Source organism: Salvelinus sp. IW2-2015, linkage group LG30 (genome assembly GCF_002910315.2).
Source record: "Salvelinus sp. IW2-2015 linkage group LG30, ASM291031v2, whole genome shotgun sequence".
NCBI lineage: Eukaryota > Metazoa > Chordata > Actinopteri > Salmoniformes > Salmonidae > Salvelinus > Salvelinus sp. IW2-2015.
In genome coordinates this window covers 15,451,120-15,470,184 of record NC_036869.1, presented here as the reverse complement: position 1 = coordinate 15,470,184, position 19,065 = coordinate 15,451,120, and the positions used below count along the sequence as shown (strand labels likewise).

Here is a 19,065-nt window from a genome sequence, read left to right as displayed (position 1 = left end):
CTTAGCACAGGAAATACTAACATTTTCTATTCCGCAGATATCCAATCCAAGTTCCCCGGGAAGGTTGCTATGGTGACATGGATGGCCGCCCGGGAGTGAGGAACTATGGGACGCTGGAACCAGAGGAGCTGTTTGATGTGTATTGTTATGTGGAGCATATTGATGGTAAAAAAAACTACTTGTCAATAGCTCCCCATAAAAAGGCAGTGTAAATAGTACAAGTGTTGAATAGCTCCCGTATAAAAGGCAGTGTAAATAATGGCCGTGTGAATAGCTCCCCGTAAAAAGCAGTGTAAATAGTGACAGTGTGAATAGCTCCCCGTAAAAAGGCAGTGTAAATAGTGACAGTGTGATAAATCCCCGTAAAAAGGCAGTGTAAATAGTGACAGAGTAATTAGCTTCCCGTAAAAAAGGCAGTGTAAATAGTGACAGTGTGAATAGCTCCCCGTTAAAAGGCAGTGTAAATAGTGACAGTGTGCATAGCTCCCCGTAAAAAGGCAGTGTAAATAATACATTGTAAATAGCTTCCCGTAAAAAAGGCAGTGTAAATAGTGACAGTGTAAATAGCTCCCCGTAAAAAAGGCAGTGTAAATAGTGACAGTGTGAATAGCTCCCCGTAAAAAGCAGTGTAAATAGTGACAGTTTAAATAGCTCCCCGTAAAAAGGCAGTGTAAATAGTGACAGTGTGAATAGTCCCCGTAAAAAGGCAGTGTAAATAGTGACAAGTGTAAATAGCTTCCCGTAAAAAAAGGCAGTGTAAATAGTGACAGTGTGAATAGCTCCCCAAAAAAGGCAGTGTAAAATAGTGACAGTGTGATATTCCCGTAAAAAGGCAGTGTAAATAGTGGCCGTTGAATAGTTCCCTGTAAAAAGGCAGTGTAAATAGTGACAGTGTGAATAGATCCCCGTAAAAAGGCAGTGTAAATAGTGACAGTGTGAATAAATGTGATTCTACTGAGCAATAACATATGTTTGTAAGTTTGTGTCATTGTGTCAAAAAATAATAAAGGCCAATATGTAATTTTGCCAAGACAGGTGCTTTGTCATTGTATATCATAATGTGTTCTGAAGGCACTCTATAAAATGACTGTGTTGGGTCTCCTTAAAGGGATAGTTCACCCAAATTGCAAAATTACATATTGGTTTTCTTACCCTCCAAACAGTCTCTGAACAAAGTATGACAGCAATCCATGCTTTGATTTAGTTTCCCTGGTACTGTTTCCACATGCTAACCTTTAAGTATTCAGTATTTGTGGCACCATCCGAGTCATGGGACCGATATTAGCATTTTTCACGCATCATATTCAAATAATTTATAAGTGACTTTGTTGAGCTTCACAATTTTAGATACTTTCTGATTATTTGTACATGATGTGTGAAAAATGCTAATATCGGTCCCATGACTTTGAATGGGATGTGTGCCACAAATGCTAAAACATGGTAACAGTGCCAGGTAAACTAAACCAAATCATGGATTGCTGTCATACCTTTACCATAGACCACTTACAGGGCAAGGAAACCAATATATCATTTTGTAATTTGGGTGAACTATCCCTTTAAGTTACAGGCATGTAGGGATTTTAGCTAGTGGACAGAGTACACACTTTAGATGAGTCAGATAAGTTGTATTTACACAGCATAGATTTTAGATATTGATAGTACTTTCCCTCCAAGGACAGGTACAATACACATCAAATATTGATGTCAATTTCCCAACCGAGATCTCATTCTCCCATGTGTTCAGCCTTTTGTATTTTTCCAGATACTGCAGGAAAATGAAGGATCTAGGACAATCGTTCGGAATCTAAATCCCATTAGGAGTCTAACACATTACCTTTTTTTTGTGCAGGGGAGGTGTTCCATGGCTCTGCCCCTAAGCAGCTGTCATTGAATGAGGCTTGGGCATACTGTGAGAAGGAAGGGGCAGAGCTGGCTACCACAGGGCAGCTGTATATGGCGTGGAGTGAGGGTCTGGACCGCTGCAACCCTGGCTGGCTGGCTGATGGCAGTGTGCGCTACCCCGTCATCACCCCTAGAGCGCGCTGTGGAGGGCCTCAGGCAGGGGTCAAGACCCTGTATCGCTACAGCAACCAGACAGGATTCCCTGAATCATCCAGCCGCCATGATGTTTACTGTTTCAGAGGTCTGAGTCTTGTACTGGACTAATTAGTAGTCAACCTCTACGGGATCGCCCCCCCCCCCCCCCCCCCTGAGCTAATGTAGGCTAATGTGATTAGCGTGAGGTTGTAGGTAACAAAATAAAATCCCAGGACATAGACATATCTGATATGGGCAGAAAGCTTAAATTCTTGTTAATATAACTGCACTGTCCAATTTACAGTAGCTATTACAGTGAAATAATACCATGCTATTGTTTGAGGAGAGTGCACAATTATGAACTTAAAAATGTAATAAAAAACCAATTAGGCACATTTGGGCAGTCTTCATACAACATTTTGAACAAATATGCAATGGTTCATTGGATCAGTCTAAAGCTTTGCCCATATACTGCTGCCATCTAGTGGCCAAAATCTAAATTATGCCTGGGCTAGAATGATACATTATGGCCTTTCTCTTGCATTTCAAAGATGACAGTAAAAAAAAAAAAAAAAAGTTCATTCTTTGTATTATCTTTACCAGATCTAATGTGTTATATTATCCTACATTAAATTCACATTTCCACAAACTTCAAAGTGGTTCCTTTCAAATGGTATCAAGAATATGCATAGTTAGATTTGGGTATGTCATTTTAGGCATTGAAAAAACATTGAAAAAAAGTGTTCGATCCTTAAGAGATTTTAAAAGAGATAGTAAAGTACTTATTTCAGAGGTCTGTTTTGTGCTGGACTAATTACTAGTTAAAAGATCCTTAAGAGTATATTGACGCACCCGTGCGTTAAACCTAAGTAACATAATAATAAAATCCCCATCAAAATCCGTCAGTTTAAGCTAGAGATATCCGTTTTTTTGCATGGGCTGCGTCTCAGTCCCTAACAACTGTCTATGTCGGCCTTCCGTATCTGTGGTGGAAGGTGGCCAAGCTACAGTGGTGTTTGTCAGACCATGAGACATCCCGAAAATCGGTCTAAACGGATGTAGCATCTGAACGGTTTGGCCTAAAAAACTGTTATGACCACTCTATGGAAAAGGGAGACCCTCACAAACACGTTTTCTGTTTTGCTTTACGAGGACACGGGTCTCGTCTGAAGGTAACCCATACGTGAACCCATAAGTGTGAAGGTTGTTTTGTGCCTACAAAAATAAGGGTTTAAATATGTGGAAAGAAATTGTAAAAAATTATCCTGAGCTTTCTTATATCTCCTAAATATAGGACATACACTTCAAAACCTTATTTCTTATGGAGTTAATTGTTTTACTATTTTTTGCCATGTTTGAATGTGTTATTCAATGCGTTTCTATGGGCTATAGTCGTAGAGTCCTAATTCAATATTTAATCAAATTTTTAAAGATACCTAAATGGGTCCTAAAATTCTAATCAGATATCCATATGATCCATGGTATGACCATCTTAAAATAATTCCATATTCCCCACTAATTTTAGAGGTCTGTTTTGTACTGGCCTAATTAGTAGTTAAAAGAGATAGTACAGTACTTATTTCAGAGGTCTGTTTTTGTACTGGACTAAATAGTTGTAGCATAGATAATATAGTTTTTTTTATTGCAAGATATTTGTTAGATTGCGTGCTTCCATGGATTATTTTGTGTTGTTATGCAGGGAATGTGTTCGTTTAATGAATGGACATAAAACTATCTCACTGAGTCTCCTATCTACTCCCTGTTCTTTTCAGGTAATGGGAACTCTCACACTGAGGCCCCCATGGACTACATGGCCACTGAGTCAGAGGACATCGGACAAGATATTGTTGTTCTTATGAAGCCTGCCGAGGAGCTCCATCTGAGCCTGGATCCAGAGCAAGTGGAGCGAGAGGCCCAGAGTGTCCTGCAATCCCTCCCCGTCTTCCAGTCAGCTCCTGCTCGGGAGGACCTGCAAGGATCTCCCCCTACTTCCATGTCAAGCACAGAGATTCCACTCACCCGTACAGCTTCCACCCAGGACCTCCTCCAGCCTTTTGATGAGACTTCACTTCCTGTAGAAGAACACTACCACTCCCAGCATCCGACTTCACTTCCCAGCACCTCCAGTGAGCCAGACTCCCTTCTCAAAGAAAACTATCACTCCCAGCATCCTACTTCATTACCCAACACCTCCAGTGAGCCAGACTCCCTTCACAAAGAAAACTATCACTCCCAGCATCCTACTTCATTACCCAACACCTCCAGTGAGCCAGACTCCCTTCTCAAAGGAGACTATCTCTCCCAGCATCCTACTTCACTACCCAGCACGTCAAGTGAGCCAGACTCCCTTCACGAAGGAGACTATCACTCCCAGCATTCTACTTCACTTCCCAGCACATCAAGTGAGCCAGACTCCCTTCACGAAGGAGACTACACTCCCAGCATTCTACTTCACTTCCAGCACATCAAGTGAGCCAGACTCCCTTCATGAAGGAGACTATCACTCCCAGATATCTACTTCACTTCCCAGCACCTCAAAGTGAGCCAGACTCCTCACGAAGGAGACTATCACTTCCAGAATTCTAGTTCTCTACCCAGCACCTCCAGTGAGCCAGACTCCCTCCTCAAAGGAGACTATCCCTCCCAGCATTCACTTCACTTCCCAGCCTCCAGTGTGCCAGACTCCCTCCACGAAGGAGACTATCACTCACAGAATTCTAGTTCTCTACCCAGCACCTCCAGCGTGCCAGACTCCTTCATGAAGGAGACTATCACTCCACAGAAATTCTAGTTTACATTCTTACCCAGGCAAACTCCAGTGGTGCCAGACTCCCTCCACGAAGGAGGACTATCACTTCCAGAATTCTAGTTCTTACCCAGCACCTCCAAGTGTGCCAGACTCCCTTCATGAAGGAGACTATCACTCCAGAATTCTAGTTCTCTACCCAAGCACCAGCAGTAGTGCCAGACTCCCTTCATGAAGGAGACTATCACTCACAGAATTCTAGTTCTCTACCCAGCAACTCCAGTGTGCCAGACTCCCTCCACAAAGGAGACTATCACTCCCAGCATCCTACTTCACTACCCAGCACCTCCAGCGTGCCAGACTCCCTCCACGAAAGCAACTCCAGTTTCTACCGGCTCGAACTGGAAACGACCCCAGAATTCCCAGAACCGTCCTACGAGCCACACAGACATTACCAGCCGATGCCAGAGATGAACCCGGAGGAACCCGACTACCAGCAGTCAGGCTCTTCCAAGCACTTCCAGCCAATGCCAGAGACCAACCTGGAGTTGGATCAACTGGAAGCCAACTACAGCACAACAGCAGGTAACCAGAGTCATCGGGAGAATGCACAAGAGACTACCAACATGGCCTTTGACCCCATAGAGAATGCTACCGAGGCACGTGACCACACCGCAGAGAGAAGGCACAAAGAGGCGATCGTGGGAGAACCTGAGGAGACATCCATCTCGACCGAATCCCCGGGAGAGCTTGATCCCCACCCAGTCTGGTCTACACTCTCCCCCCACGGAAGGGCAACCTCAGCGTGGTTGCCCCTGGATGGATCTGGAGATATGTCCCAAGGTATGGCTAATGTGGCAGCCAATTCCTCTTGTACTTTGGGTTATAGCTTTATGATACATGACATTTCATATTTTTTGTATTTTGTATTTATTAGGATCCCCAATTAGTTGTTTCCGAGGCAGTGGCTACTCTTGCTGTGGTCCAAACAGGAATCAACACAGCAAATAAAATACAGAATATACATTTCAAAACATTTACATTACAATTTAGCCATTCAGCAGACGCTCCCATACAGAGCGACCCACAGCTAGTACATTCATAAGATAGCCAGGCGAGACAACCACCATATCACAGTCGTATCCCAACCACGTATCACATACTACATAATACAATGCAAAATACAATACAAAATGCATAAAAATGTATGTGTGTCTCTACACAGTCCCCGTCGTCCCGTAAGGTGTTCTTCTATCAAATTTTTGAATCTGGTTTGATTTGCTAGCTTGAGTTACCTGGGGTGGCTGAGAGTTCCATTTAGTCATGGCTCTATTTAATACTGTGTGTTTCCTAGCCTAAGTTCTGTACCTGGGGACTGTGAAGAGACCTCTGGTTGCATGTCTTGTGTGATACCGATGAATGTCCGAACTATGTGCCAACTGCTTGAACAGACAGTTCTGTACCTTCAACACAATAGCGATGCAGTCAATCTCTCCTCAACTTTGAGACAGAAGAGATTGACATGCATGTCATTGACATTCGCCCTCTGTGTACATCTAAGTATGATACGTGCTGCTCTGTTCTAGACCAACTGCATCTGCCCATTGCATGAAAACATGCTTGTTATTTTAGAAGCAAGTGTATTTTGATCATACTTGAAAATAGTGTATAAAGTTAAAAATAATAATGTTTTTGATCTTATCGATGTTACTCCTAACTCCTTTTCTCAAAAGTATGTACTTTGTCATTGTAGGGCTGTGTAAAACTTAAGACTTGATAATCATGCAATAATAATGTATATTGTACCTTCTTTACAGAGATAGACCTAGGTGTCCACCAGGGAATGCACACAGACAGATCCCCCACCTCTGAATCCTCTGACTTCACCACTCACATGTCCGCCTCCCCTGGAGCCACCGGCATCCCCAGTGAGCAGCAGACAGGAGTTCTGCATTCAAGCAGCATCTCATCTGGACAGGATCATTCTGAGGAGCTGGGACTGGATGTGTACTCCACAGTAGCTGTGTACTCCACAGTAGGCCATCCACCAGGAACCTTCCAGGGAACTTCCTTCGCTAGGCCGGAAGGCAGCACCAGTCTAGATTTCGAGGGTATCGTCAATCCAGAGAGATTGGAACCTTCAGGAGCAGTGGAGCTGGCACCAGGGGAGTCTGATGAGGAGCACCTGGGGTCTGGAGAGGGCATAGCTACGACTGAGTCTCCAGACCTGTCCACCACCTCCCAGCTGCCTGTCGAGTTTACCACAATGGGCTATCAAACAACGGCCATGTCCAGAATAGAGGTGGATCCCACAACCACGGAACCTGAAGAAGACGGAAGTGGACATGAGCCAGGCACTGATGAACCGTCCCTCGGAGACAAAGTTACAGTCTTCCCCTTTGAGTCGCAAACAACCAGTTGGGATCTGCACCGTACCACCTCTGCACCCCAAGACTCTCAGGACGACCTTGAATACAGCGGGGAATCCGCTTCCTCCTCTTCCCAGACAGAGCTTCCAGACTCCACCATGTACACATCCACAGAGTGGGCCACACAGACCTGGAGCCCCATCACCTCCACTACACAAAGTCCCCCAGAACCAGAGAGGGTGACGGCTCTTATGCCCCCTGTGGATCATGGCCGGATGGATCTGGAATTCGGCCTCACCCAGCCGCCAACCCTGCTCATCTTGCCCAATGAGAGAGCTGCTGTGGGCAGTTCCAGGAAGATTTCAGGTAACACTCGAGCCACCCTAACCAGCCTAACCGCCCTCCTCTTGCTGCTCGACACGGCGATGCACTAAACCCCGGCCTATCCCACCCCAAGCTGCCTTGCTCCATTTTCTGTAAACCGCCACCCTCCCAACGGCTCCCCCCTCTTCGTCTGTCTCACTGTTTGTCTCAGCAGCTCACTCACCCTCCTCCCCCTCCCTCCCCCCTAAAGAGCACCCTGCTCCTTGTGATGCCCAAGAATTGAGCATTGAGAGATATATGGGACAACCCCCTTTTGACATTTGTCAAATAAACCAGTCTTGCGGTGCATGATGTTTTTTTCACTCAAAGATTGACTTCTGTGAAGTACTGTATTGCCCGGACACACCATTTCTGTGAAAGAGAATTGCGATGCTTGATTGTCTCCCTCTACTCTTCCTGCAAGAGTGAAGTCCAACTTGCACCTTCACCGTCCTGAATGTTTCTGCATTCAAACAGTCAATTTCCTCTTACCGGGGGCCCATATTAGTTTGAGCACATTTCCAAGTGGAAAAAAACAGTGTTATTCAACCGGACAAACATTTGTCCTTGCATTGTAACTCCACTAACTCTGAATGTAACAGCACTGACTCCCAAATGCAACACCACTAACATTTTTGGGGTAACGAATACAGATATTATTGATTTAATAGAGGGACAGTATCCCAATTACAAAAAATCAGCAACTTTTTAAACTAACTCAGCAGCTATTGAGTTAGTATATAGTAGAGAATGTATGGCAAAGAATGTCACTTTTATAACCATAATCAGGGAATATCCGGTTTTCAAGTCTTGTAGATATGTAAATTACATCTATCAAAATATTTGTAATGTTATTTGAGGTAAAAATGTCTGTACTGCCATCAATCTCCCAGTGTAACAGGACGTACCATTTGAAAAATGACAATGACCTCCTAGATGGCGGTCTGATCATAGTTTCTCCCAAATCTTTTAAACATTTGTAATGAGTAAGAGTTGCTAAATGCAAAATGGAAAGTATTGAGGCTGGTTTATTGTTTAATGTTAAAGTATAGTCAGTGTGGCATGATTATTGCCATGTCATCTAATCTAAAATGGGTCTTTGCAGATTGTGATTGTACTGTGATTGTAGATGGAGAGTCTGAAGCAGCATCTCACAAGCACAGCTAACAGCATTGATTATTGTTTAAACATGTGTGCTTTCTCCTCTAAGGAATTAACTCATACAGGATGGCCCAATCCATAAAACCATCAAACTAACAGACCATAAACCAGCCTGTTGGATAACTTGCACAGAATTGTATAAAATGCTACATTTGCCGTCTCATTTTAGTAAATGTGCCTTTTCACAGAGCCGTAACCATTAAAGGTGAAAATCTAAATTAGAGGACATGGCCTTTAATTTTAGGTTTACTTTGTCACTGGTGCTTTACATTCCTGACAGGTTAGGTTAGGTCTCATTTACAACTGCGACCTGGCCAAGATAAAGCAAAGCAGTGCGACAAAAACAACAACACAGAGTTACACATGGGATAAACAAACGTACAGTCAATAACACAATAAAAAAATCTATGTACAGTGTGTGCAAATGTAGTAAGGTTAGGGAGGTAAGGCAATAAATAGGCCATAGTGGCGAAATAATTACAATTTAGCATTAACACTGGAGTGATAGATGTGCAGACAATGATGTACAAGTAGAGATAATGGGGTGCAAAAGAGCAACAACAAAAAAATAACAATATGGGGATGAGGTAGTTGGGTGTGCTATTTACAGATGGGCTGTGTACAGGTACAGTGATCGATCGGTAAGCTGCTCTGGCAGCTTCCCTAACCACTGACACAGCATCTGATATTTTTTTATCTCATGGCTAAAATACTGGGTTGGGTAATCTGTTCCTACATCTGTAGTTAAGGACAACTTCTACATCAAACTTTCTCGACACTGAGCTAATGCCAGATGCAGGCTTTGTGAGTGTTGTTATCAACTCAATATGTGAACTTTGGTGCCATCTACTGGCTAATTGCATGCTCATCTAAAGGAAAGGAGAATTCGGAGGTAACTTCTGGGAGATAACTTGTGGAATAGACCACATCCCTATCAAATCAAATTGTATTTGTCACATGCGCCAAATACAAAAAGTGTAGACCTTACTGTGAAATGCTTACTTACAAGCCCTTAACCAACAATGCAGTTCAAGAAATAGAGTTAAGAAAATATTTACTAAATAAACTAAAGTAAAAAAAATTGAATCAAAAGTAACACAAGAAAATTAAATAACAAAAACGAGGCTATATAAAGGGCGAAATGGTACCGAGTCAATGTGTGGGGGACAGGTTAGTCGAGGTAATTTGTACATGTAGGTAGGGGTAAAGTGACACCAGCTGGAATGCGGTTTTAACCAATCAGCATTCCGGATTAGAACCACCTGTTGTATAATGTCAGATTCGTGTGTCCTCTAGTCTGACACATGAGGCAATGTGATACTTTCAGTCAGTATCTTTTTGGTGTTATTTTGGGGATTGGACACATTTTCATACCAAATCGTCTAATGTCTAAGTCTCAGTCGCTCACTTCTGGTTCCAGCCCAGGTTACATTTACAGTAGATTGCAGAAATACCACTAAGGTATGAGGCATCCATAATGTGTCATAGTTCATTTTTACAATTGTCAGCAGTCTTAACACTGTACTTTGGTAATATGTTCTCAGACCAAAATATAACATCTACACAGAGATACCTGCAAAAGTATAACCTATGGAAAACAGCATGAGCGGTTAATTGTAGGTAATCAGTTGCAGATAAAGACAGTAATACTAATTCCCTTGCACTCTATCACATCACCTTCATCATCACAACACTGAAATCATCATCGTAATTGTCAACGTGATAGAAATGCCTTAGTCATCCTTGCCAGAGAGGGCGTAATTATCCTGAGAGTTAATAAGTACTTGCCCTGGTGAATAGTCAGGGAGTCAGTCAAAGTAATGGTGATATCTTCAGCAGACATGACAAGGACTATGTTTTCATTTTTACATTTTTTTATTGAACCTTTATTTAACTAGGCAAGTCAGTAAAGAAGAAATTCTTATTTACAATGACGGCCTACCGGGAAACAGTGGGTTAACTGCCTTGTTCAGTGGCAGAGTTACAGAGTTTGACCTTGTCAGCTTGGGGATTCAATCCAGAAACCTTTCGGTTACTGGCCCAACGCTCTAACCACTAGGCTAGTGAACATCATTCGGGCAGGAGATGAGGCACCTGATTGGGCAGCCTTACAGACCTTCACCAACCTTGCTTTTTCTTTACATCATCTCTTTGTCTTCAACTCTTTTATCATCATACTCATATTCTTTGCTGCAGCTGCCCGCACTGCTTTCTACACACTAGGCTGTAATATCATTGTATTATTTGTTTTACTACAGTACAACTTTATTATTTACCACTATTACTACAGTAGTAGGCTGCATATGATTATCAGAGCTGGCAGGACTGGCCTCTTGCTGTGTTTCAGATGCCTGTCTGGAGGACCCCTGTGCCAACGGCGGCACCTGCATTGAGATGGGCGGGAGCACCAAATGCCTCTGTTTGCCCAGCTATGGAGGTGACCTCTGTCAGATGGGTGAGCTCCTCATTCAGCTGTTACAGTACCTCTAGAATTGTAAGAGTGCTATTAAATAGCGTTATACTGCACCAGATGACAGAATACTGGGCGACAGGTAGTCTAGCGGGTTAAGCTCAGGGATTCAACTAGTTGAAAAATATGCCAATGTGCCCTTGAGCAAAGCACTTAACTCTAATTGCTCCTGTAAGTCACTCTGGATAAAGAGCGTCTGCTAAATGACTAAAATGTAATGTAATGCGCCACCACATTCAGTAATAATAATTGTGGGATTGTATGTGCTGGAGCAGATTGTCAGGCTCCGATGAGTGGAGCCACATTCCAGTTATTTTCGTAATAAAGAAGTAATGGGATATATACGGCCAAAACATAAACAAAGTAACAGGTCCTTCATTGTCTTGTTATTAGAAGGTAAGACATTTGTACTAGTCTAGTTTAGTAGTAGACTAGTACAAGTCTATTAATAACTAGTTTTACTATTAACTCAATCAATCAAAATATAAATATTACACACTGTGGCTTTAAGAGACCATTAATCACAAAGACCCACCTTGTTTTGAAGAGAACAATCCAGGAATGGCTGTTCCATCCCTGAGCCCAACTCAAGAAAGGACAAAACCTTTCTTTTGGAACAATTGTCCCCTTCAGTTCAGTCGGACGAAGCCTTTTCTTTGAGACCTGCTTGCTATGCCACCGTGTTCCTGTCACATAGTTTTAGGGATGAGAAAATAGAGATGGAAAGAAGGTGAGATGAGAAGTGTTCTTTAGATGGATGAACCTCATGGATCCATCTGCTCAGGGAATCAGGGAAACTGTCTTCCTGGGTTAGAATCATCTAGTTTCAGAGTCAGGCCAGGATTCAATCAAAGGCCATTTTCCTGACATTGGCGGCGATCATATTCACGTCAACACTGGGCATGTTGGCTCAAGCTTAAACAATTTCCTTCAAAAGTCAAGTGTATTGAACTTGTCGATAATGCATCTTTGATTGAATCCCGGCCAAGGACGGATCTTACCTTTCCCTCTTAATCATTCAAATAAAAATAATGACATCTAGTAAATCTCTCCGTCCCTCCTGTTCTGTCTTTTAGATCTGGAGCAGTGTGGGGTGGGCTGGCAGAAGTTCCACGGGAACTGCTACAAGCACTTCAACCAGCGGCTGAGCTGGGAGGTGGCGGAGCAGCACTGTCGCATGGTGGGGGGCCACCTGGTGTCAATCATGACCCCTGAGGAGCAGGACTTCATTAACAGTACGGTGGGAGCGGTGACAGCGAGCCACCAAACTTCATACTCCACCTTTTCTCTTTCATTGACAGGCAACTCCATTTGTTAGCATAGCGTACCATTTTTACAGCGTATTAATACATTGGAAATACAGCAGCAAGCTCTCAAGGGTTTGTGTGTGCTATTTACTAGCATAGGAAGGCCCATGACCCTGCTGTGCGGAAGTGCTACATGCAAATGCTAATCTGGTTCATTAAAGAGGTAGTTCAGCAAAATGACTAAATAAATTAGATGCACACTTACTTTTAACCAGAGTGACAGACTGTGTACTAAACCACTGTCACCAACTGCTGACAATAGCATTCATTACCAAACAAACTATGGGAGTGATGGGGGCAGCTTTAGCATGTTCTAAATTACGTGGCCACATTACTTCCAAGTAACTTCATGCCAAGTCAATTGGAAACACAAACCCTGGCAGAGGTGTTGATAGTCGCAGTGGAAGCACAAAGACAAAGGCCTACTGTATAATGTCTTTGAGAAGTGATAGGCCTACTGCTTGAAAAGCAAATAAACTGGCTTATTCTATCCGCAGATAACTATAAGGAGTATCAGTGGACTGGACTGAACGACAAGACCATCGAGGGGGATTTCCGCTGGTCCGATGGTAACCCTTTGGTGAGTCCAGACAGATTGGGTTGACATAGAAAAAGTACTGTGTCAAAACATGTCCACAGGATGACATGCAGCTACAAAGACACAGGAACACAAGACATTAGCTCCCAGGCTTATAAACAACTACAGCTCTGTGTCTCTTACCTTGCTTTCACAGCTCTATGACAACTGGTACAGGGGCCAGCCTGACAGTTACTTCCTGTCTGGAGAGGACTGTGTGGTGATGGTGTGGCATGATGCCGGGCGCTGGAGTGATGTGCCCTGCAACTACCACCTGGCCTACACCTGCAAGAAAGACACCTGTGAGTAATGGACATGATGTTACTACAAGCAAGCACCTATCTACCAGTGCCTCTACATACCTGTAACTACCTCTGTGCAATAGAATATATTGCTACAGTATACAGGCAATAGGTCACAGAGGTAGTTAACTTAGAGGTATGTAGTAGTAGATGTTTAATGCATACATTCAATACAGTCCCAAACTAGTGTAATGCTCAAAACGTAACTGAATGTGTACATTAGGACAAATAATCATTCAACTTTTCATTCATATGTTGTTGATTTAGAAGACATTATCACCTACAGTCTTTGTAACTCCTCCCACAGCTTCATGTGGCCCTCCCCCCAAAGTCCGGAACGCATCTGCGTTTGGCAGAATACGCCAGAGGTACGAGACAGACGCCGTTGTGCGCTACTACTGTGCCCAGGGCTTCCAGCAGAGACAAAACCCTCTGGTCAAGTGCCTGCCAGGTGGCAAGTGGGAGGAGCCCCAGATCCTCTGCATTCCTGGTATGAACAGTTCTATGATCAGCCCACCTCTCTCTAACCCATGACCATGTTCCATTACACGTCTATGATCAGCCCACCTCTCTCTAACCCATGACCATGTTCCATTCACGTCTATGATCAGCCCCTCTCTCTAACCCATGACCATGTTCCATTACACTTCTATGATCAGCCCACCTCTCTATATACATCGACCATGTTCCATTACACTTCTATGATCAGCCCACCTCTCTCTAACCCATGACCATGTTCCATTACACTTCTATGATCAGCCCACCTCTCTCTCACCCATGACCATGTTCCATTACACTTCTGATATTGCTAAATATGACTCAAGAACAGTTATTGGGATACAGTTCATCTCCCATGACAGACTGTCAGCAAGAATCTGCCCCACTAAAGAAATACTGAAGAATTGTGATTTAGTTCATCAGTGTCACTGATTCTTTTAAAGGACTAAGGAGATGCTTAAGAGCAGAGACAGGTTTTTTTTTTAACCGGAAAGTTAGTTGTTGTTCTGTAGTGGGGAGTTTCTGATTCTGCTTTAGCTCTGGAGGAAAACATCTGTCTTTGTGTTCAAGGCTGGGATTCTACCAATCGCATTGTCGACAAGCGCACTGCACTTCACTTTTAAAGGTAGTTTACACTTGAGCCAACATCCGCAGTGTTTACTGCGAATGCTATCTACACGACCGTCAGGGAATTGCCTGTAGAAGGCACAATGTCAACTGTCGACAGTGCTGTGCGCTTGTTGAAATGTGCCTTTCAAGTCAAGGCAATGCCATAACAGCAGGCAAAGCCAACCCAGAAAACTAGTGTCTAAATCAGACAATGTTCTCACTCTGGACATTATGTGGGGGGGACAAGATAAATGTATGAAAGGGGTGTACATATGACACTGCCTTTTTATCCAACAGATTTGTCAGAAGTATTTATTTTCAACTTGTTGGGGTTTCCTTTCAGGGGCAGGAAACACAGCACAGGTAGCAGGAGTAACATCACCAACAACAGAAAACCAGGAGCCGACTGAAGAGGAATCACAAACAAAGAAAACACCTCAATACTGGGACATCAAGTGGAACTTTTAAATTCCATACCATGTCCCATTACACTTCAAGAGTTTTCTTTCTTCATTGACCAGAGATCTGAAATGGCTGAACATGTGAAGGCAATATGGTGATCTTGAAAGGAGACAAGGAAAGAGTATTGAGACACAGGGTCAGTTTGGCATTACATTCCTACTCCTCCTCAAAGCACATCGATCTGAATCTGTAGTTGGGATAGCCTGGGCTTTAGTGTCTCTTGCAGCCCTACATAGGATGCCATGAATTGCAATGTTGTGCTAGAATGCGGAACACGGGACATTTTCCGTGAAAAGTCCTTAGGCTTTCCGAAAATCCTGCCACTGACGCATATCTATTATCAGTAACTCCTTGTCCATCCATCCTGATTGTACACTATATATATAAAAGTATATGGACACTCCTTCAAATTAGTGCATTTGGCTATTTCAGCCACACCCATTGTTGACAAGTGTATAAAATCGGGCACACCGCCATGCAATCTCCATAGACAAACATTGGCAGTATAATGGCCTTATTGAAGAGCTCAGTGACTTCCAACGTGGCACCGTCACAGGATACCACCTTTCCAACAAGTCAGTTCGGCAAATTTCTGCCCTGCTAGAGCTGCCCCGGTCAACTGTTAGTGCTGTTATTGTGAAGTGGAAACGTCTAGGACCAAAAACGGATCAGCCACAAAGTGGTAGGCCACACAAGCTCACAAAACGGGACCGCCAAGTGCTGAAGCGCGTACTGCGTAAAAAACGTCAGTCCTTGGTTACCACACTCACTACCGAGTTCCAAACTGCCTCTGGAAGCAACATCAGCACAATAACTGTTCGTCGGGAGCTTAATGAAATGGGTTTCCATGGCTGAGCAGTAGCACACAAGCCAAAGATCACCATGCGCAATGCCAAACGTCAGCTGGAGTGGTTAAAGCTCGCAGCCATTGGACTCTGGAGCAGAGATGTTCGACGAGCAGATGTCCACATACTCTTGGTCATGTAGTGTGTAATGTGTCGCTATCTGTAAAGAAACTGTCTGAACCTAACTTTTCTCCAAACTGGCACCTAACTCCAACTGTGTTAGACAGTGGTAGGATACACGGTAGCTCGTCTTGAGAAAAATTTGGTTCAGATGGTTTTTATAACGATGTCCACACATTGTACAATCCAGAAGGACGGACAAGGAGTAATGGATTATAAATATGCCTTAAGTAGCAGGATGTTTGGAAACCGGTATGCCTAAGAATTTTTCACCAAATATGTCCCGGGCTCCAAATTATAGCGATCTAGGATGCCATTGCATTCAATGTGCGACGTCAACTGTAGGCCCAGGTCAAATCAAAAATCAAATTTATTTTATATAGCCCTTCGTACATCAGCTAATATCTCGAAGTGCTGTACAGAAACCCAGCCTAAAACCCCAAACAGCAAGCAATGCAGGTGTAGAAGCACGGTGGCTAGGAAAAACTCCCTAGGAAGAAACCTAGAGAGGAACCAGGCTAGGGCTTGGTTTTAGTGTTCTGCCACTAGGTTACCAAAATAGCTTACTGAACAAATGTCATGACATTAACTCTGGAAGATACAACATTCAGACAAACAGTAAGAAATTGCAAATATGAACCTAATCATAAACACATGACAAACTACGAGCATTGATACTGTATGTTCCAGGTCTTGGTTGGTTTTAAACAGGCGTCAGCATGCTAACGGTGTCAATCATTGTTTATTGACTATTATTGGCAAATCAGCTTTATAAATCCACCCATCATATTTTAAACAACAGCTGGTCTGTTTGCAATTCCATTCATATTCCATCAGCTAGTGATTACCTGGGGTCTGTTCAGGAGGGAGAATGTTACAGAACGTTCAGATTTTGCTATGTAAATTCACCTAACCTTTGTCGTTTTAGTTCTCCTAACCTTTGCCGTTAGTTCCCCTAACCGCCCATGTAAATTCTCCCTGTAGTTCTCCTTTGTTGTTACAGCGCAACAAGAAACCTGGCCTCAGATAAAGACCTGGAATACTATACGTCCTCCAAGACGTATGATAAGTTACATCACCCAATTCGTATGTTTTGTATGACCGGGTAACACCTATGGCACTGTACGTCCTCTAATTCGAATGATATTGTACGACTGCTATTCCATTTAGAATCTAATGTAACGCATCATACTAAATTGAATCTTAGACTGTCACAGATGTACGTACAGAATAATATGAATTGCCCTGAGACCACATTGGATTGCCTGTAGACTTGGGACTTGGGGACGAATGTAGTTCTATTAATAATATTTCTACCTGCAATGTTTTTGAACTTTTTATCTCACCGAGTACACTCCAGGACGGGTGAGTCATTATTGGGATGTTTGGTTGAGTGTCAGGGAAGACACACAACAGACTCTGTGGTCCATATCCAAACCTGTTCCACGTCACAACCTCTAGGTCCTTTGAGTCCCTTTCATTGAACTAAAAATGACTGTATAGGTGTACACAATATTGTTGGAGCTCTGCCAAGCCTACCAGAGGGCTAGGTGTGGCTATTACCACATTGCTGATACCAATCCAAATATTTCAGATCCACAAGATAACTTGACAAAGTATTTAGAAAAAGAGCAATGGTTGGTTTGGAATTGGAGCAGAAAAATCCCTGTCCTCCTAGGAACCCATATCAACTCTTGAACTCTTGAACTCTTGAACTCAGCATTATTTCCATCTCAACTTTCTCACAGCCATAGATAGGCCTTCTTGGACTTTTATCATCAACAGACTTCATATGAAATATGGTGCTAACACCCTTGCCTATGATACATGCATGAAGTACATTTCATTTTTTAAATCATAAAGAATCAAAATGGCACGTTTGTGCAGTAAGATGTTAGAAAACAAAACGACTCCAAACACAGCACGTTTATAAAGCCAATTCCATTATCAAACTAAAATGTACATTTCACACAGTGGTTTATTTATTCACTCTTAACTATTTTGGGGTGAAAAAGGTTAGAGTGAGTAGCCTGCAATTGTTTTTACAAGGGTGACAATGCCTTTACTGTACGTATCAATGATATTGATTAGATTTTGTTTCAAAGTATTGTTGAATTACTGTCCACTCTTCCCTGTGATAGATGCCCTACATTTTACTGATACAGTCCTATGAAAAGCTTTATGTTGTAATAAAGTTTTGTAGAATAAAGCAAGGATTTAATCAGTATTAACCACAAAGCCATCTTCAGAAATATGTTTTGTTTGTTCTTTATTTTCCAATTTTATAAGTATCTTTTACAGTAACACTCTTCCTTTATAAACAAAATAAAATGACGTTAGAACGTTTCTGTGACTGTTTGTGTGCCTGTTTGTGTGCCTGTTTAGTTGATGTGGAGCATCAACTGTTGAGAGATAGTCAGAGGTTCAGGTGCATAAAATTGTGGAATTTATTTAACAGTCCAGGTGATGATGAAGACTGTATCCAGAGGTTGTATTTACACTGAACAAAAATAAAAACGCAACATGTAAAGTGTTGGTCCCATGAAACGAGCTGAAATTCAAGATCCCAGAAATGTCCCATACGCACAAAAAGCTTCTCTTTAATTCTGTCAATTTTGTCCACAAGATAATCCATCCACCTGACAGGTGTGGCATATCAAGAAGCTGATTAAACAGCATGATCATTACGCTGGGGACAAATAAAGGCCACTCCAAAATGTGCAGTTTTGTGTCACAACACAAAGTTGAGGGATTGTGCAATTGGCATGCTGAATGCAAGAATGTACACCAGAGCTGTTGCCAGAGAATTTAATGGTCTCACAACCGCAGACCACGTGTATGGCATCATGTGGGTGAGCGGTTTGCTGATGTCAATGTTGTGAACAGAGTGCCCCATGGTGGGGTTATGGTATGGGCAGGCATAAGCTACGGACAATGAACACAATTACATTTTATTGATGGCAATTTAAATGCACAGAGATACCGTGACGAGATCCTGAGGCCTATATTTGTGCCATTTATCCACCGCCGTCACCTCATGTTTCAGCATGATAATGCACGGTCCCATGTCGCAAGGATCTGTACACAATTCCTGGCAGCTGAAAATGTCCCAGTTCTTCCATGACCCACATACTCACCAGACATGTCACCCATTGAGCATGATTGAGATGCTCTGGATCGACGTGTACGACATCGTGTT

The 19,065-nt window shown here is 42.8% G+C and overlaps 1 protein-coding gene across 1 annotated transcript in view; it reads left to right on the top strand.

Annotated features, from left to right (window-relative positions):
- The window catches only part of LOC111954831 (brevican core protein-like), a 29,158-nt gene extending 10,946 nt beyond the window's left edge, over window positions 1-18,212 (top strand). The window contains exons 5-16 of the mRNA XM_070436137.1: window positions 38-165; window positions 1,850-2,143; window positions 3,810-4,506; window positions 4,636-4,780; window positions 4,975-5,626; window positions 6,601-7,518; window positions 11,024-11,131; window positions 12,223-12,381; window positions 12,951-13,033; window positions 13,188-13,332; window positions 13,640-13,822; window positions 14,783-18,212. Coding sequence (XP_070292238.1) covers window positions 38-165; window positions 1,850-2,143; window positions 3,810-4,506; window positions 4,636-4,780; window positions 4,975-5,626; window positions 6,601-7,518; window positions 11,024-11,131; window positions 12,223-12,381; window positions 12,951-13,033; window positions 13,188-13,332; window positions 13,640-13,822; window positions 14,783-14,907 — 3,637 coding nt within the window. The 3' untranslated portion in view covers window positions 14,908-18,212. The remainder of the gene's footprint in view (window positions 1-37; window positions 166-1,849; window positions 2,144-3,809; window positions 4,507-4,635; window positions 4,781-4,974; window positions 5,627-6,600; window positions 7,519-11,023; window positions 11,132-12,222; window positions 12,382-12,950; window positions 13,034-13,187; window positions 13,333-13,639; window positions 13,823-14,782) is intronic.
- The last annotated feature ends 853 nt before the right edge of the window (window positions 18,213-19,065 follow it).